Source organism: Pristiophorus japonicus, chromosome 9 (assembly GCF_044704955.1).
Source record: "Pristiophorus japonicus isolate sPriJap1 chromosome 9, sPriJap1.hap1, whole genome shotgun sequence".
Lineage (NCBI taxonomy): Eukaryota > Metazoa > Chordata > Chondrichthyes > Pristiophoridae > Pristiophorus > Pristiophorus japonicus.
In genome coordinates, this window is record NC_091985.1 from 188,013,037 (window position 1) to 188,033,346 (window position 20,310).

Genomic DNA, 20,310 nt, shown 5'->3' on the forward strand with positions numbered 1-20,310 from the left:
GGGTCATTCTCTGGTTGGCAATCAGTAACTAGTGGGGTGCCGCAGGGATCAGTGCTGGGGCCTCAATTATTTACAATTTATATTAATGACTTGGATGAAGGGACCGTGTGTCGCGGCCAAATTTGCTGATGATACAAAGATGGTGGGAAAGCAAGTTGTAAGGAGGACGCAAATAATCTACAAAGGGATATAGATGGGCTCAATGAGATGGCAGAAATCTGGCAGATGGACTATAATGTGGTAACATGTCAGGTTATCCACTTTGGCAGGAAAAATAAAAAAGTAAATTATTTATATGTGACAATTAGAAAATGCTGTAGTACAGAAAGGGGGTTCTTGTACATGAAATTTAAAAAGTTAGTATGCAGATACAGCAAAAAACCAGGAAGGTAAATGGAATGCTGGTCTTTATTGCAAGGGGGATGGAGTATAAAAGTAGGGAAGTCCTGATACAACTGTACAGGGCGTTGGTAAGACCACACCTGGAGTACTGCGTAGTTTTGGTCTGGAGTTGTCTCCATTCCCATGCCGAGGGGATTGCTACACCAGACAGGAGGGGCAACATTTGGGGACACTGATTTCCCGCCAATTCCCATTCCCCTTCTTTCTGGTGGATAATGGAGGGGCCACTGTGTGTAATGTGCAAGTCAGTAAGAATTGTCAGCAAGCTCTTTCTAATTGGAGATTTTATTCAGTAGAAACTTTCAAACACTATTGTCGATTTTGTAGCAAAGATCAATTTAGAATTAAAGTAAAAGTTCATAATTTTATTCCAAACTGAATTTCTGTTGAGTAGCTGAATTAAGGGAAAAGATAACACACAGCATTTCATAAATGGACACAGCAGCCCCGGGAACACAACCAGCAATATATCCACAATATTAAAGTCCAGCCCCGTTATCGGGTTATTAACATCAGCAGAAACAAACTCCAACTGTCAGAATGCACATGGTTCAGTCGGGATGTGATTAACAGCAGCAATAACAGCAGATTCCAACCCCTGCAGTCACTTGTGAACTCGCTGGTGTGTCAGCAGGTGGGATGATCGAGTGAATCCCTTCCCACACTCAGAGCAGGTGAACGGTCTCTCCCCAGTGTGAACTCGCTGGTGTCTCAGCAGGTGGGATGATCGAGTGAATCTCTTCCCACACTCAGAGCAGGTGAACGGTCTCTCCCCAGTGTGAACTCGCTGGTGTTTCAGCAGGTGGGATGACTGAGTGAATCCCTTCCCACATTCAGAGCAGGTGAATGGCCTCTCCCCAGTGTGATCTCGCTGGTGTCTCAGCAGGTTGAATGACAGAGTGAATCCCTTCCCACACTCAGAGCAGGTGAATGGCCTCTCCCCAGTGTGAATTCGCTGGTGTGTCAGCAGGTTGGATGACTGAGTGAATCCCTTCCCACACTCAGAGCAGGTGAATGGCCTCTCCCCAGTGTGAACTCGCTGGTGTATCAGCAGGGTGGATGATGTAGTGAATCCCTTCCCACACTCAGAGCAGGTGAATGGCCTCTCCCCAGTGTGAACTCGCTGGTGTATCACCAGGGTAGATGACTGAGTGAATCCCTTCCCACACTCAGAGCAGGTGAACGGCCTCTCCCCAGTGTGAATTCGCTGGTGAGCTACAAGGTTGGATGACCGAGCGAATCTCTCCCCACACACGGGGCATGTGAACGGCCTCTCCCCAGTGTGAACTCGCTGGTGTGTCAGCAGGGTGGATGAATGAGTGTATTCCTTCCCACACTCAGAGCAGCTGAATGGCCTCTCCCCAGTGTGAACTCGCTGGTGTATCAGCAGGGTGGATGAATGAGTGTATCCCTTCCCACACTCAGAGCAGGTGAATGGCCTCTCCCCAGTATGACTGCGTCGATGAATTTCCAGCTGAGATGGTGATCTGAATCCCTTCTCACAGTCACTACATTCCCACGGTTTCTCCGTGGTGGGGGTATCCTTGTGACTCTCCATGGTTGGACGATCAGTTGAAGCCTCGCCCACACACAGAACACATTTACAGTTTCTCCCCACTGTGAATGGTGTGATGTTTATTCAGGCTGTGTAACTGGTTAAAGCTCTTTCCGCAGTTAGTGCACTGGAACACTCACTCGGGTGTGTGTGTGTCTCGGTGCTTTTCCAGTCACACTGATGTTTGAAATCTTTTCCCACAGACAGAACAGGCAAACATTTCTCCTTCCACTTTCAAAGGCCGATGATATTCACGTCCTGAAGAATCGATTGACTCCGTCAGATCTTAAAGTGTTGTTTGCTTTGTGTTTCCTGTCTGAAAATCTCCCCTCCCAATACGCTGTAAAAGGAGATAACAAAACTCATCACTGTCAGTACAAGACAGAAATTCAGGATAGACACATCTAATTTCCATGGAACATTCTTTCCCCTCTTGTTCTTCCAAAGCTGTAAATTCCTGTCCCACACATTGTCCCTCCTGCTGTGCTGAAATCCAAATCAACACACATTTCTAGACTGTTTCTCCAACACTCCCAGTTTTCACCACCAATTCTGGCTGGTTTCAGTTCTACACTCACTGGCTCCCCTCCCTCTTCTCCCCTGAAGGTGCTGTCTCTGGCTGGGGTCAGTTCTGCACTCACTGGTTCCTCTCCCCTGAAGGTACTGACTTTGGCTGGGTTCAGTTCTACACTCACTGGCTCCCCTCCCCTGAAGATACTGACTCTGGCTGGGGTCAGTTCTACACTCACTGGTTCCCTTCCCTCTCCTCCCCTGAAGGTTTTTTTTTTCTAGTTAAGTTAGTACTTCGTCTTTAAATAAAGGTTAGTTAAATCAGCTGATTGCTGAGTAGTTGTTGGGTGTGTTTTTCTAAGGTTTAGAGTTTAGTTCTACTTGATAGTTCCGAGTGTAACTAGAGGGATGGCAGGATAGCTCAGTCCCATGGTTTGTGCATCCTGTGGGAAATCCTGGATGCTTTGTGCAGTCGGGACGACCACGTGTGCAGGAGGTGTCTTCAGCTGCACCAAGTCGAGCTGTGTGTTTAGGAGCTTGAGCAGCGTCTGGAATCACTGCACTGCGTCCGTGAGACTGAGAGCTTGTGGATAGCACGTTTCTAGAGGTGGTCACCCTGCAGCTTTAGAGTGTGCAGGCAGAGAGGGAGTGGGTGAGCACCGGACAGAAGAGGAGGACCAGGCAGGTAGTGCAGGAGTCCCGAGTCCATCTCGCTCTCCAACTGGTACTCTGTTCTGAGTACCAGTGAGGGCGATGGTGGCTCTGGGGAGTGCAGCCAAAGCCAAATCCACGGCACCACGGGTGGCTCAGTTGCACAGGGGGGAGGAAGAAGAATGGAAGAGCTATAGTGGTAGGGGATACAATAGTCAGGGGAGCAGACTGGTGTTTCTACGGCCGCAGACGTGACTCCAGGATGGTATGTTGCCTCCCAGGTACCATGTCAAGGATGTCACCGAGCGGCTGCAGGACATTCTGGGGGGGGGGGGGGGGGAGGGGGAAAAGAGGGTGAACAGCCAGAGGTTGTGGTCCATATCGGGACCAATGACATAGGTAGAAAGAGGGATGAGGTCCTGTCGGCACAGTTTAGGGAGCTAGGAGCAGGACTTCAGAGGTAGTAATCTCCGGATTACTCCCAGTGCCACGAGCTAGTGAGTACAGAAATAGGAGGCTCGAGCAGATATATGCGTGACTGGAGAGATGGTGTATGCAGGAGGGCTTTAGTTTCCTGAGGCATTGCGACCGCTTTTGGGGGAGGTGGGACCTGTACAGGCCAGATGGCTTGCACCTCAACAGCGCCGGGACCAATATCCTCACCGTGGGGAGGGGGCGGGGGGTATGCTAGTACGTAGGAACATAAGAAATAGGAGCAGGAGTCGGCCATACGGCCCCTCGAGCCTGCTCCGCCATTGATTACAATCATGGCTGATTCGATCGTGGACTCAGGTCCACTTACCTGCCCGCTCTCCATAACCCCTTATTCCCTTATCAATTAATAAACTGTCTATTTCTGTCTTGAATTTTTTCAATGTCCCAGCTTCCACAGCTCTGAGACAGCGAATTCCACAGATCAACAACCCTCAGAGAAAAAAATTCTCCTCATCTCAGTTTTAAATGGGTGGCCCCTTAGTCTAATATTATGCCCCCTAGTTCTAGTCTTCCCTATCAGTGGATCCTCTCTGCATCCACGTTGTCAAGCCCCCTCATAATCTTATACTTTTTGATAAGATCACCTCTCATTCTTCTGAATTCCAATGAGTAGGGGCCCAACCTACTCAACCTTTCCTCATAAGTCAACCCCCTCATCCCCGGAATCAACCTAGTGAACCTTCTCTGAACTGCCTCCAAAGCAAGTATATCCTTTCGTAAATATGGAAACCAAAACTGCACGCAGTATTCCAGGTGTGGCCTCACCAATACCCTGTACAACTGTAGCAAGACTTCCCTGCTTTTATACTCCATCCCCTTTGCAATGAAGACCATGATTCCATTGGCTTTCCTGATCACTTGCTGTACCTGCATACTAACCTTTTGTGTTTCATGCACACGTACCCCCAGGTCCCGCTGTACTTTGCAATCCCCCAATACTGTGAACTTTTATCTTATGCAGTAACCGTTTATGTGGTAAATTGTCAAATGCCTTCTGGAAGTCCAAATACACCACATCCACTGGTTCCCCTTTATCCACCCTGTTCGTTACATCCTCAAAGAGTTCCAGCAAATTTGTCAAACATGACTTCCCCATCATAAATCCATGCTGACACTGCCTGACTGAATTTTTCTTTTCCAAATTTCCTGCTACTACTTCTTTAATAATGGACCCCAACATTTTCCCAACCTCAGATGTTAGGCTAACTGGTCTAGTTTCCTGCTTTTTGTCTGCCTCCTTTTTTAAATAGAGGCATTACATAGGCAGTTTTCCAATCTGCTGGAACCTCTCCAGAATCCAGGGAATTTTGATGAATTACAACCAATGCATCCACTATCCCTGTTGCTACTTCACTTAAGACCCTAGGATGCAAGCCATCAGTTCCAGGAGATTTATCCGCCTTTAGTCCCATTACCTTACTGAGTACCATCTCCTTAGTGATTGTGATTGTGTTAAGTTCCTTCTCTCCCTGTAGCCCCTTGACTATCCATTGTTGGAATATTATTAGTGTCCTCTACCGTAAAGACTGATACAAAATATTTGTTCAGAGTTTCTGTCATCTCCATGTTCCCCATTACTAACTCCCCGGTCTCGTCCTCTGAGGGACCAACATTTACTCTCGTCAATCTTTTCCTTTTTATATACCGATAGAAACTCTTGCTATCTGTTTCTATATTTTGTGCTAGTTTCCTTTCATAGTCTATCTTCCCTTTCTTAATCATTTTTTTATTCAGTTTTTGTTAGCTTTTAAATGCTTCCCAAACTTCTGTCCTCCTACTGGTTTTGCCCACACTGTATGTCCTTGTTTTTAATTGGATACTGTCCTTTATTTCTTTGTTAGCCACGGATGGTTATCTTTTCTCTTATGACCTTTCCTCCTCACTGGAATATATTTTTCTTGAGAGTTGTGAAATATCTCCTTAAATGTACACATAGAAACATAGAAAATAGGTGCAGGAGTAGGCCATTCGGCCCTTCGAGCCTGCACCACCATTCAATAAGATCATGGCTGATCATTCCTTCAGTGCCCCTTTCCTGCTTTCTCTCCATACCCCTTGATCCCCTTAACCGTAAGAGCCATTTCTAACTCCCTCTTGAATATATCCAGTGAACTGGCATCAACAACTCTCTGCGGCAGGGAATTCCACAGGTTAACAACTCTCTGAGTGAAGAAGTTTCTCCTCATCTCGGTCCTAAATGGCCTACCCTTTATCCTAAGACTATGTTCCCTGGTTCTGGACTTCCCCAACATCGGGAACATTCTTCCCGCATCTAACCTGTCCAGTCCCGTCAGAATCTTTTATGTTCATCAACCATCCTACACTTTGATCTATTTTTCCAGTCCACTTCAGCCAACTCATCCCTCATTCCTTTGAAGTCTCTTTATTTAAGCTGAGTACACTGGTTGAATTCCAACTTTCTCACCCTCCATCTGAATTTGAAATTCAACCATGCTAGGGGCTTTCATTCCAAGGGTATCCTTTACTGGGAGATTGTTTATTAATCCTGTCTCATTACACAGGACCAGATCCAAAATAGCCTGCCCGCTGTTTGGTTCAGTTACATACTGCTCAAGGAACCCGTCCCTTATGCACCCTATGAAATCTAGGAGGACAAGACCGGGGAATTAGCACTGGCTGTAATTTACCAAAATTCCCTGGATTCTGGGGCGATCCCAGCAGATTGGAAAACTGCAAATGTAATGCCTCTATTTAAAAAAGGAGGCAGACAAAAAGCAGGAAACTATAGACCAGTTAACCTAACATCTGTGGTTGGGAAGATGTTTGAGTCCATTATTAAAGAAGGAGTAGCAGGACATTTGTAAAAGCATAATTTGGTCAGGCAGGGTCACCATCGATTTATGAAGGGAAAGTCATGTTTGACAAATTTGCTGGAACTCTTTGAGGATGTAACGAACAGGGTGGATAAAAGGGAACCAGTGGATGTGATGTATTTGGACTTCCAGAAGGCATTGACAATGTGCCACATCAAAGATTACTGCACAAGATAAAATATCATCGGGTTGGTGGGTAATATATTAGTATGGATAGAGGATTGCCTAACTAACAGAAAACAGAAAGTCGGGATAAATGGTTCATTCTCGGGTTGGCAATCAGTACCTAGTGGGGTGCCGCAGGGATCAATGCTGGGACCCCAACTATTTACAATCTATATTAACGACTTGGAAGAAGGGACTGAGTGTAACGTAGCCAAGTTTGACGACGATGCAAAGATGGGAGGAAAATCAATGTGTGAGGAGGACACAAAAAACCTGCAAAGGACACAGACAGGCTAAGTGAGTGGGCACACATTTGGCAGATGGGGTCCAATATTGGAAAGTGTGAGGTTTGGCAGAAATAAATCAAAGAGCGAGTTATTATTTGAATGGACAAAAATTGCAAAGTGCTGCAGTACAGTGGGAGCTGGGGGTACTTGTGCATGAAACACAAAAGGTTAGCATGCAGGTACAGCAATTGATCAGGAACGCCAATAGAATCTTAGCCTTTATTGCAAAGGGGATTGAGTATAAATGCAGGGAAGTCTTGCTACAGTTATACAGGGTATTAGTGAGGCCACACCTGGAATACTGCGTAAAGATTTTGGTTTCCATATTTACGAAAGGATATACTTGCTTTGTAGGCAGTTCAGAGAAGGTTCACGAGGTTCATTGCAGAGATGAGGGGTTGACTTATGAGGAAAGGTTGATGAGGTTGGGCCTCTACTCATTGCAATTCAGAAGAATGAGAGGTGATCTTATCGAAACGTATAAGATTAGGAGGGGGCTTGAGAAGGCCGTTGCAGAGAGAATGTTCCACTGATAGGGGAAACTAGAACTAGGGAGCATAAACTTAGAATAAGGAGACGCCCAATTAAAACTGAGATGAGGAGGAATATCTTCTCTCAAGACGGTTGTAAATCTGTGGAATTCGCTGCCTCAGAGAGCTGTGGAAGCTGGGTCATTGAATAAATTTAAGACCGAGCTAGACAGCTTAACCGATAAGGGATTAAGTGGTTATGGGGATTGGGCAGGGAAGTGGACCCGAGTCCATGATCGGATCAGCCATGATCGTATTAAATGGCGGAGCAGGCTTGAGGGGCCGTATGGACTATTCCTGCTCCTCTTATATTCTTATGTTACCCTCCCTCTCTTTCCCTTAAGTGCTGATTCTAGCTGGATTCAGTTCCACTCACTGGTTCCCCTCTCCCCCGCTGAAGATGCTGACTCTGGCTGGGTTCAGTTCTACACTCACTGGTTCCCCTCCCCTGAAGATGCTGACTCTGGCTGGGTTCAGTTCTACACTCACTGGTTCCCCTCCCCTGAAGGTGCTGACTCTGGCTGGGTTCAGTTCTACACTCACTGGTTCCCCTCCCCTGAAGGTGCTGACTCTGGCTGGGTTCAGTTCTACACTCACTGGTTCCCCTCCCCTGAAGGTGCTGACTCTGGCTGGGTTCAGTTCCGGTACCAAGATGGACGCGCATGCGCTGTGCTAATCACTGAATCAAGATGGCAGAGCGCTCAACCTGCTTTCCTGCACCAAGGTGGCCACCGTGAGGCTGTGCCTGTGAGCGGGAGAAAGCCCCGAAGTTGCAACCGCCGATATTCCGGTTATTATTCCGGGCTTGCGGTGGGCACCGGTTGTTTATGAAGCCTCCCCGGCTCTCTGCTGGTCCATTACTCCGCTCCGTCCCGCTGAAAAGAACACTTCTGTGGAGCCTGTCCAAAACGTGTTGCCTCCGCCATTACACGCACCGCGCATGCTCCAAACACAGCCAGGGCCCGCGCCTGCGCACTGAGCTCCTGTAGTCTGGGTGCAGCACATTCTCCCCCGCGAGGCATGCTGGGTACATAAGACCATGAGAAATAGGAGCAGGAATGGGTCACCCGACCCCCCGAGCCTGCTCCCCATTCAATGAAATTTGATGGGACAGTGTAGAAACATAGAAAATAGGTACAGGAGTAGGCCATTCGGCCCTTCGAGCCTGCACCGCCATTCAATAAGATCATGGCTGATCATTCCCTCAGTACCCCTTTCCTGCTTTCTCTCCATACCCCTTGATCCCCTTAGCCGTAAGGGCCATATCTAACTCCCTCTTGAATATATCCAATGAACTGTAGAGGGAGCTTTACTCTGTATCTTACCCCATGCTGTTCCTGTTCTGCAGTGTTTGATGGGACAGTGTACAGGGAGATTAACTCTGTATCTAACCAATGCAGTACCTAACCTGGGAGTGTTTGGGACAGGCTAGAGGGTGATTTAATCTTTATGTTACCCGTGCTGTACCTGCCCTGAGAATGTCCGGTGAGACAGCGTAGCGGGACCTTTACTCTGCATCTAACCTGTGTTGCACCTGCCCTGGGAATACTTGATGGGACAGTGTAGAGGGAGCTTTACTCTGTATCTAACCTGGGCTGTACCTGCCCTGGGATTGTTTGTTGGGAAATTGTAGAGGGAGAAACTACTCTGTAATTATCCCGTGCTGTCCCTGCCCTGGAGTCTTTGGGGGAGATATACTCTGTGTCTAACCTGTGCTGTACCTGCCCTGGGAGTATTTGATGGTACAGTGTAGATGGAGCTTTACTTTGTATCGGGATAAATGGGTAATTTTTCTGTTGGCAAACAGTAACTAGAGGGGTGCCATAAGCCTCGGTGCTCGGTCCTCAACTATTTACAATCTATTATGACTTGGATGAAGGGACCAAGTGTAATCTAGCAAAGCTCGCTGATGATACAAAGATGGGTGGGAAAGAAAATTGTGAAGAGGACACAAAAATCTGCAAAGGGATATAGACAGGCTAAGTGAGTGGGCAAACATTTGGCAGATGGAGTATAATGTGAGAAAATGTGAGGTTATCCACTGGGGCAGAAAAACAAATTATAATTTAAATGGAGAAAAATTACAAAGTGCTGCAGTAGAGTCACACCTTGGGGACATTGTGCATGAAACACAAAAAGTTAGTATACAGCTACAGCAAGTAATCAGGAAGGCAAATGGAATGTTGGCCTTCATTGCAAGGGGGATGGAGTATAAAAGCCGGGAAGTCCTGCTACAACTGTACAGGATATTGGTGAGGCACACTTAGAGTACTGCATATAGTTTTGGTCTCTGTATTTAAAGAATGATAAACTTGCATTGGAGGCTGTTCAGAGAAGGCTCACTAGGTTAATTCCGGAGATGAGGTGGTTGACTTATGAAGATAGGTTGAGTAGATTGGGCTTATACCTATTGTAGTAGAGAAGAATGAGAGGTGATCTTATCGAAACATATAAGATAATGAGGGGGCTTGACAAGGTGAATGCAGAGAGGATATTTGCACTCATATGGAAAACTAAAACTAGGGGATATAGTCTCAGAATAAGAGGCCGCCCATTTAAAACTGAGACGAGATGGAATTTCTTCTCTGATGGTTGTAAATCTATGGAATTTCTGCCCCAGAGAGCTGTGGAGGCTGAGCCATTGAATATATTAAAGGCAGAGATAGACACAATTTTGAGCGATAAGGGAATAAAGGGTTATGGGGAGCGGGCAGGGAAGTGGAGCTGAATACATGATCCAATCAGCCGTGATCTTATTAAATGGCTCGAGGGGCCAAGTGGCCTACTCCTGCCCTTGGAATGTCTGGTGGGACAATGTTAATGGAGCTTTAATCTGTATCTAAGCAAGACAAGTATATCCTTCCTTAAATAAGGAGACCAAAACTGTGCAGAGTACTCCAGGTGTGGTCTCACCAAGGCCCTGTACAATTGGAGAGTGAAGTTAGAGACAGAATTACACTGTATCTAAATGATGCTGTCCCTGCCCTAGGAGTGTTTATTTGGACAGTGTAGAGGGAGCTTTACTTAGTATCTAAACAATGCAGTACCTGCCCTGGGAGTAGTTGATGAGGCAGTGTAGAGGGGGCTTTACTCTGCATCTAACCCCGTGCCGTATCTGCCCTGGGAGTCTTTGATGGGACAGTGCAGAGGGAGCTTTACTCTGTATCTAACCCGTGTATAACTGCCCTGGGAGTGTTTGGGATATTGTAGACTGAGATTTACTCCATCAACCCTGGTAGTGTTTAGGACAGGATGGAGTGAGATTTACTCTGTATCAAACCCATGCAGTACCGGTAGTCCTGACATCAGTAATAGGAAAAATGCTAAAATCTATTATTCAGCACATAGTAACAGGGAACTTCGGAACGAATAACAGGATTGAGAAGAATCAATATGGATTTATGAAAGGGAAATTGTTCTTGACAAGGTTGGAACTAGCAGGATAGATAAGGGGGAATCACTGGATGTGGTTTATTTAGATTTACAGCAGGAATTCGATGAGGTGCCACACAAGATTATTAAACAAAATTAGGGCTCATGGGAATGGGGTAATTTACTAGCAAGGATTAAGAATTGGTTAACGGACAGAAAACAGAGAGTAAGAATAAACGGGTCATTTTCAGGTTGGCAGGCTGTAACTGGTGGGGTGCTGCGAGGATCAGTGCTTGGGCCCCCCTATTCACAATTTATATCAATAATTTGGACGAGGGACCAAATGTAATATATTGAAGTTTGCTGAGGATACAAAACTAATTGGGAATGTAAATTGTGAGGAGGATAAAAAGATGTTTCAAGGGGATATATACAGGCTCAATGAGTGGGCAGGAACATGGCAAATGGAATATTGTGTGAAGAAATGTTAAGTTATACACATAGCAGAAATAGAAAGGCAGAGTATTTTTTTAAATGGTGAGAGATTGGGAAATGTTGGTGTTCAGAGATACCTGGGGGTCCTTGTACACAAATCACTGAAAGTTAACATGCAGGTACAGCAAGCAATTAAGAAAGCAAATGGTATATTGGTCTTTATTACAAGAGGATTTGAGTATAAGACTAAAGACATCTTACTGCAATTATACAGGGCCCTGGTGAGACCACACCTGGGGTATTGTGCACAGGTTTGGTCTCCTTACCTAAGGAACGATAAACTTGCTATAGAGGGAGTGCAACGAAGGTTCAGCAGACTGATTCCTGGGATGGGGGGATTGTCCTATGAGAGATTGAGTAGACCAGGCCTATATTCTCGAGCATTTAGAAGAATGAGGGGTGAGAGGCGACGCCCACATCTCATGAACGAATCTAAAAAGAGATGTGAGGTGTTTAAATTTGATCAAGGACACCAGTCAAATTATTAGAGACACTCCCTCTCCTTCAGGACCTGTGTCCAGGGGAGAAGCTGATGGGTTTATCTGATTATCTTTGGGTTAAATGTTGTGCTCATCGAGCTGAGCACCCCATGCCAGCATCAACCACTCTCCAGTCAGGCACAGCATGGGTTAGATACAGAGTGAACCCATTGGTCGCTCCCCGACAGATACTGAGGGACAGGGAGTGTCCGGGACACTGACATTTCTCACTCAATAAGGTATAAATTGATCCTGTACCTCTCCCCATTAATCCTGGGCTACACACGGCTCGAATCCTGCTCCTGTTTCCCTTCCTGTAACAGCACTGAGCTCAACCCAGCCCATAATGAGCAGGGCCCAGGGAGAGTGGTTGCTAGGCACTGTAGTGATGTCATAAAGCAGGGCCCAGCTGGTCCTCTCCTTGTCCCTTTAAAGGTGGAGAGCTGGGACATCCTGTCTCAACACACATCCCCCTGTTCATACTGAGAATTCCCGGGGAAGGCCCAAGGCCCAGAGTGTGGAACACAACCCAGGGGAAAAGAGGAGGAGAGCTGGTGCAGTGTGGGAGATGAGAGAGGAGTCTGCTCATTCCCAGGGGCAGATCAGACAAAGTGCTTTGAGTGGTGGCTCCAGCAGTGAAACTGAAATTAAACCAAAGGGAATAAATAAAGATCCAATCCAAGGGTACAAGCAACGGGTCATTGGGCAGAAATCACAACTGGACCAGAATTATTCAATGGGCGAGCATCGATTGCTTATTGTGGGAAGTTCTACACTTCAACCATCCATTGAGTGAAGAAGTGTTCCCTAACATCGCTCCTGAATGGCCTGGCTCTGATTTTAAGGTTATGTCCCCTCGTCCTAGACACCCACCGCAGCAGAATCAATTTCTCTCTATCTATCCTAGCAATTGCTTTCAAATTCACACTAAATTCCCACAGACTAGGTGGAGTATGGGTTAGATACAGAGTAAAGTTCCCTCTACACTGCTGCAGGGCAAACTTCGGTGTCCGTCCTGAATGCGCTGCTGGCAGCTTATCAATTAAAATTCAGCAGCAGTACGATCTGCCACTGCACTGAAAACTTTCCACCCGCAGCTCCTGATCAGTTTCAGGTTAAAGCTCCCTCTAAACTATCCCATCAAGCAGGGCAGGGGCAGCACGAATTAGATACACAGTAAATCTGTGTCAGAGAAACTGTACCCCAGTGAGAGTCAGTGCCAGAGGAAAGTGTACCCCAGTGAGAGTCAGTGCCAGAGGAAAGTGTACCCCAGTGAGAGTCAGTGCCAGAGGAAAGTGTACCCCAGTGAGAGTCAGTGCCAGGGGAAACTGTACCCCAGTGAGTCAGTGCCAGAGGAAAGTGTATCCCAGTGAGAGTCAGTGCCAGAGGAAACTACCCCAGTGAGTCAGTGCCAGAGGAAAGTGTATCCCAGTGAGAGTCAGTGCCAGAGGAAAGTGTACCCCAGTGAGAGTCAGTGCCAGAGGAAAGTGTACCCCAGTGAGAGTCAGTGCCAGAGGAAACTGTACCCTAGTGAGAGTCAGTGCCAGGGGAAACTGTACCCCAGTGAGTCAGTGCCAGAGGAAAGTGTATCCCAGTGAGAGTCAGTGCCAGAGGAAACTACCCCAGTGAGAGTCAGTGCGAGAGGAAAGTGTACCCCAGTGAGAGTCAGTGCGAGAGGAAAGTGTACCCCAGTGAGAGTCAGTGCCAGAGGAAAGTGTACCCCAGTGAGAGTCAGTGCCAGAGGAAAGTGTACCCCAGTGAGAGTCAGTGCCAGAGGAAAATGTACCCAGTGAGAGTCAGTGCCAGAGGAAAGTGTACCCCAGGGAGAGTCCGTGTCAGAGGAAACTACCCCAGTGAGAGTCAGTGCCAGAGGAAACTGTATTCCAGTGAGAATCCGTGCCAGAGGAAACTGCCCCAGTGAGAGTCAGTGCCAGAGGAAACTGTATTCCAGTTAGAATCAGTGCCAGAGGAAACATGCAGCAGAGCCTGGTCTCCAGTCATCTTGGGTTCCCCTTGCCATTGGACCAAGACCGTTTCTCTGCCAAGCCCGTGTGGTAGCTAATGTGCAAGAGCCACCTCACGTTAAAAGAATTCACGCTATTAGTAATACATAACAATCCTCTTCCTCTGCAGTTATCAATCTATTGCAATTCCCCATGCCTGCAGTTTCGTTATATTACAATTCAAAATATCTTGAGTTATCAGCAACAAATTGCATTTATAACGCGCCTTAAACGTAGTAAAATGTCCCAAGGTACTTCACAGGACCGTGATCAAACAAAATTTGACACCCACTCACGTAAGGAAATATTAGCACAGGTGACTAAAAGCTTGTTTAAAAGGGTAGGTATTAAGGAGTATTATAAAGATCGAGAGGTTTCGGGAGGGAATTCCAGAGCTGATGGCCTCGGCAGCTGAAGGTACAGCCACCAATATTGGTGGGATGAAAATTGGGGCTGCTCAAGAGGCCAGAATTGAAGGAATGCAAAGATTTCTGAGGGTTGTAGGGCTGGAGGAGATTAGAGCAATAGGGAGGGGCAAGTTCCTGGACGGATTTCAAAACAAGGATGAGAATTTTGAAAGCGAAGCATTGATGGACCAGGAGCCAATGTAGTTCAGCGAGCTCAGGGGTGATGGGTGAACGGAAATTGGTACAAATTGGGATGAGAGGGCTGAGGACAGATTGAGTAGAATAGGCCGATATTCTCTGAAGTTTAGAAGAACGGAAGGTGATATCATTGAAAAATATAAAATTCTTAGAGGAATTGACAAGGGCTCGATTGTCTAGAGTTAGAGGTCCTAGTATTAGGATAAGAGTTCGGCCATTTAAGACGATGAGGAGCTATTTCATCATTCAGAGTTGTGAATCTTTTAAAATTCTCTATCGAATAGAGATCTTACTGAATGGCGGAGCAGATGGGAGGGACCGTATGGCCTACTCCTGCTGCTGCTACTTGTGTTCTTGAGTAAGGATACGGGCAGGAGTGTTTTCGAAACATAGAAATTTGCAGCACAGAAGGAGGCCATTTCGGACCATCGTGTCCACGTTGGCCGACAAAGAGCCACACGGCCCTTGGTCAGCAGCCCTAAAGTTACATATAAACCTGTGAATAATGAACAATGACGAAAAGGTAAACAGCCCAACCAGTCCGCCTCACACAACTGCGACACCCCTTGCACCAAAACATTCTACACTTCACCCCAACCAGAGCCATGTGATATCCTGGGAGAGGCAAAAACCAGGTAAAATCCCAGGGCAATTTAAGGGAAAAAAAATCTGGGAAAATTTCTCTCCTACCCATCCAGTCAATCGAAACTAGTCCAGGTCACCCTGGCCGTATTCGATTCCCTGCAGCACTTACCATTATATCTGCGCCGGCCAACAAGAGGTGATCTAGTCTAATTCCAATTACCAGCTTTTGGTCCGTAACCCTGCAGGTTATGGCACTTTAAGTGCCGATCCAACCATCTCTTAAAAGTGGTGAGGGTTTCTGTATCCACCACTCTTCCAGGCAGTGAGTTCTAGATCCCCACAACCCTCTGCGTAAAGAAGCCCCCCACCCCCTCGAAACCTTCCACCAACCACCTTAAAACTATGCCCCCTAAGTTTAAGCTTAAGTTTACGGTGAGTGTGAATTGTGAGGCTGATCAGAGGCATGGATGAGGGTGTGAGCAGATGAGCTGAGGAAGGGGTAGAGACCGGCGATATTATGGAGGTGGAAGTAAGCGTACTCAGTGACTGAGGGAATATGGGTTCAGAAGCTCATCTCAGGGTCAAGTACGACGCCAATCAATAAACTGCAACTCTCCATATCTGTGTTTCAGTATATTAGAATACTACATATCTCCAGTGATCAATGCTTCAATATTAGTAGTAATCAATATTAGTAGTTATCAATATATTTTCTTATAATTCTAAATGTTGATGAATGAATAATTGATTCTATGGGTGATATGCCGTGCTGGTCTTTCAGATGGGTCTGTGCATCGTGATCAGTGAATTGTCTCTGTGCTTCCGCTTCAATCTTTCCATTGGCTTTCTCACCAGATGGGAAATATTTGAACATTGAGATCTGATGATGTCAGTGTGAGTGCAGCCGCACCTAATGTACAGAGACCGGTCCATCTGCTGGGCTCTGCCTCAAACTGGAGTCGCCTCTTAGATCAAAGCCGTTTGCTCTAAAACACACACAAGCTTTACTGTGACTGTGTTCAGAGACAGAAACTGATCTCACTTCACATCCCATTACACGGCCTCATGCTGCACAATTGTGCTCGGTGGTTAGAATCTCCCAGTCTCATTTCCTGGCTTACTGTGTAACCTGTGTGTACTGTCTACAGGACCGGTGTGTATCTGAGTAAATGGCACTTTCTCTTACCTTCCTCCCCAGTCGATCTATTGAAGCACTTTCAATCGGAAGGGGCTCACTGGTTGGTGCTCTCACAATCTTGCGCTGGTTCACCTGCTGTTGTTCCTCAGTCCACAATCCCTGTTTCCTTCCAGCTGTGGAAATTTCTCAGTCACTCCGCCATTCACCAGGGGGAGATCTAATTATGACAGGGCAGAAAATGAGAAGAATATTAATGTTGTGAAATGGAATGTAGTGTAAAGTGTTTTTCCAACATTTCAGCAAAGTACATATCCAGTATTTCTGTTTGATTTTATCCTTTTCCTCAGATCTCTGTCCCGCCCGTCTGGACTTACAGAAAATCACCAGAATTCTCCCCGGGTTACACACTGTCTGATCTCACTGGGCCCACCCCCGGGTTACACACTGTCTGATCTCACTGGACCCACCCCCGGGTTACACACTGCCTGATCTCACTGGGCCCCCGGGTTACACACTGTCTGATCTCACTGGGCCCACCCCCGGGTTACACACTGTCTGATAGGGAGGGGGAGAGGGGGTAGACATATAATCTCCCCCCTCAGCCCCCTCCCCCCCCGGGACACTCTCCCTCAACCGCCGATCACTTGCCGCCATTTTGCAGTTCCTTCGCCAACCGTCAACATCCGGGGATCCGAGACATGCGCAGAGCGCGCTCAGCGAGTCGACGTGTTCCGTCGCTGCTATTGGGTAAAATCAGCTGATTGACAGCTAGTCTCACCAATCCACGCCCGGCACAGCTCCAAAAGCGCCCCGCCCACTCCCGCAGCTGGAGATGCGCCGCTCCCAGTCACGTGGCTCCTGATTTGAATCCTGGCGCGCCCTTCAACCGCCCCAGTGCGTGTGGCGTCCGTAACCCAGCAACGCGAGATTTGTGACTTCGGTAACCTGGCAACGCGGTCTGTGTGACGTCAAGTTAGCTGGCATCAGGAAAGGGCTGTGTGTGTGATATATGTCTGTGTATGGGCTGTGTGTGTGATACACACTGGATCAACTGGGCTTGTATTCACTGGAGTTCAGAAGAATGAGAGGGGACCTCATAGAAACATTTAAAATTCTGACGGGGTTAGACAGGTTAGATGCAGGAAGAATGTTCCCAATGTTGGGGAAGTCCAGAACCAGAGGTCACAGTCTAAGGATAAGGGGTAAGCCATTTAGGACCGAGATGCGGAGGAACTTCTTCACCCAGAGAGTGGTGAATCTGTGGAATTCTCTACCACAGAAAGTTGTTGAGGCCAATTCACTAAATATATTCAAAAAGGAGTTAGATGAGGTCCTTACTGCTAGGGGGATCAAGGGGTATGGCGAGAAAGCAGGAATGGGGTACTGAAGTTGAATGTTCAGCCATGAACTCATTGAATGGCGGTGCAGGCTAGAAGGGCCGAATGGCCTACTCCTGCACCTATTTTCTATGTTTCTATGTTTCTATGTTTCTATGTTTCTATATGTGTGTACGGGCTGTGTGTGTGATATATGTCTGTGTACGGGCTGTGTGTGAGATACATGTTTGTGTACGGGCTGTGTGTGTGAGATACATGTCTGTGTACGGGCTGTGTGTGTGAGATACATGTCTGTACGGGCTGTGTGTGTGTGATACATGTCTGTGTATGGGCTGTGTGTGTGTGATATATGTCTGTATGGACTGTGTGTGTGATATATGTCTATGGGCTGTGTGTGATATATGTCTGTTTACGGGTTGTGTGTGTGATATATGTTTGTGTACGGGCTGTGTGTGTGTGATATATGTCTGTGTACGGGCTGTGTGTGTGTTTGGGAGATGTCTGTACTTGTGTGTGTGTGTGTGTGTGTGTGTGTGATTATATGTCTGTGCTTATATGTGTGTCTGTGTGTACGTGTGTGGCTATATTTGTGTCTCTGTTTGTATCTGTTTTTCCCCTGCCCCTTTATCCGGATCTTTCTAAATACTATTCAGTCCCAATGTGTCTGGGCCAATCACCTCCCCAGAAAGTGCTGAATTGTCACTTTAATCTGGTGCATTCTGATTAATTTGATTCCTTTCTTCATTTGTTCTTCAGATGTGGGCGGCGCTCTCGAGGCCAGCATTTATTGCCCATCCCTAATTGCCCCCGAGAAGGTGAGAGTGAGCCGCCTTCTTGAACCGCTGCAGTCCGTGTGGTGAAGGTGCTCCCACAGTGCTGTTAGGGAGAGTGTTCCAGGATTGTGACCCAGCGACTATGAAGGAACAGCCGATATATTTCCAAGTCAGGATGGTGAGTAACTTGGAAGGGAACTTGCAGGTGATGGTGTTTCCATGCGCTTGCTGCCTTTGTCCTTCTCGATGGTAGAGATCGCGGGTCTGGGATGTGCTGCCAAAGAAGCCTTGGTGAGTTGCTGCAGTGCATCTTGTAGATGGTACACACTGCAGCCACGTTGCACCGGTGGTGGAGGGAGTGAATGTTGAAGGTGGTGGATGCAGGGCCAATCAAGTGGGCTGCTTTGTCCTTAAAAAAGGAGGCAGACAAAAAGCAGGAACCAATTAGCCTAACATCTGTCATTAGGAAAATGCTGGAGTCTGTTATTGAGCAAACAGTAGCAGGACATTTGGAAAAGCATAATACAATCAAGCAGAGTCAGCATGGTTTTATGAAAGGGAACTCTCATTTCACAAATTTGCTGGAGTACTTTGAGGATGTAACGAGCAGGGTGGATAAGGGGGAACCAGTGGATGTGGTATATTAGGATTTCCAGAAGGCATTTGACAAGGTGCCACATAACAGGTTACTGCACAAGATAAAAGTTCACGTGGTTGGGGGTAATATATTAGCATGGATAGAGGATTGGCTAACTAACAGAAAACAGAGAGTCGGGATGAATGGATCATTTTCTGATTGGCAATCAGTGACTAGTGGGGTGCCGCAGGGTTCGGTGCTGGGGCCTCAACTATTTACAATCTATATTAATGACTTGGATGAGAGGATCAAGTGTAATGCAGCCATGCTTCTTGATGATACAAAGATGGGTGGGAAAGCAAATTGTGAGGAGGCCACAAACAATCTACAAAGGGATATAGACAGACTAAGTGAGTGGGCAAAAATTTGGCAGATGGAGTATAATGTGGAAAAATGTGAGGTTATCCACTTTGTCAGAAAAAATAGAAAAGCAAATTACAAATTAAATGGAGAAAAATTGCAAATTTCTGCTGTACAGAGGGAGCTGGGGGTCCTGGTGCATGAAACACAAAAAGTTAGTATGCAGGTACAGCAAGTGATCAGGAAGGCAAATTGAATGTTAGCCTTTATTGCAAGGCGGATAACGCTGAGAAGTCTTGCTACAGCTGTACAAGGTATTGGTGAGGCCACACCTGGAATACTGTGTGCAGTTTTGGTTTCCATATTTACGAAAGGATATACATCCTATGGAGGCAGTTCAGAGAAGGTTCACTAGGTTGATTCCGGGGATGAGGGGGTTGACATGAAGAAAGGTTGAATAGGTTGGGCCTCTACTCATTGGAGTTCAGAAGAATGAGAGGTGATCTTATTGAAACATACAGGATTATGAGGGAGCTTGACAAGGTGGATGCAGGGAGGATGTTTCCACTGATGGGGGAGACTTGAACTAGAGGGCATGATCTCAGAATAAGGGGCCGCCCATTTAAAACAGAGATGAGGAGAAATTTCTTCTCTCAGAGGGTTGTATTCTGTGAAATTTGCTGCCTCGGAGTGCTGTGAAAGCTGGGACATTGAATAAATTTAAGACAGAAATAGACAGTTTCTTGAGCGATAAGAGGATAAGGGGTTATGGGGAGCGGGCGGGGAGTCCATGATCAGATCAGCCATGATCTTATTGAATGGCGGAGCAGGCTCGAGGGACCGTATGGCCTACTCCTGCTCCTATTTCTTATGTTCTTATGAAACATATAATATAATGAGGTGGCTCAACAAGGATGGATGCAGAAAGGATATTTCCACTCATAGGGGAAACTAAAACTAGGGGACATAGTCTCAGAATAAGGGGCCGCCCATTTAAAACTGTGATGAGGAGGAATTTCTTCCCTCAGATTGTGGTAAATCTGTTGGATTCGCTGCCTCAGAGAGCTGTGGAAGCTGGGACATTGAATACATTTAAGACAAAGATAAGGGAATAAGGGGTTATGGGGAGCGGGCAGTGAAGTGGACCTGAGTCCATG

The 20,310-nt window shown here is 46.7% G+C and overlaps 1 protein-coding gene across 3 annotated transcripts; it reads right to left on the bottom strand.

The window, feature by feature from the left end:
* Nucleotides 1–668: 668 nt before the first annotated feature.
* Nucleotides 669–16,792, bottom strand: LOC139273378 (zinc finger protein 852-like). 3 transcript variants are annotated; one of them, XM_070890212.1, is made up of 3 exons: nt 16,755–16,792; nt 16,155–16,323; nt 669–2,297 (listed from the first exon to the last, which is right to left on the bottom strand). In XM_070890212.1, the coding sequence occupies exon 3, from the start codon at nt 1,958–1,960 to the stop codon at nt 1,007–1,009; it is 954 nt and encodes a 317-aa protein (XP_070746313.1). In that variant the 5' UTR covers nt 1,961–2,297; nt 16,155–16,323; nt 16,755–16,792; the 3' UTR covers nt 669–1,006. The 3 variants fall into 3 exon arrangements, with proteins under 3 accessions (XP_070746313.1, XP_070746314.1, XP_070746312.1); XM_070890213.1 differs by lacking the exon at nt 16,755–16,792 and adding an exon at nt 16,481–16,747; XM_070890211.1 differs by lacking the exon at nt 16,755–16,792 and having other exon boundaries at nt 16,155–16,747.
* Nucleotides 16,793–20,310: the final 3,518 nt, after the last annotated feature.

Excerpts from the sequence above, each read along its gene's own strand:
- LOC139273378 (XM_070890212.1), bottom strand. The coding sequence starts at position 1,960 with ATGGAGAGTCACAAGGATACCCCCACCACGGAGAAACCGTGGGAATGT.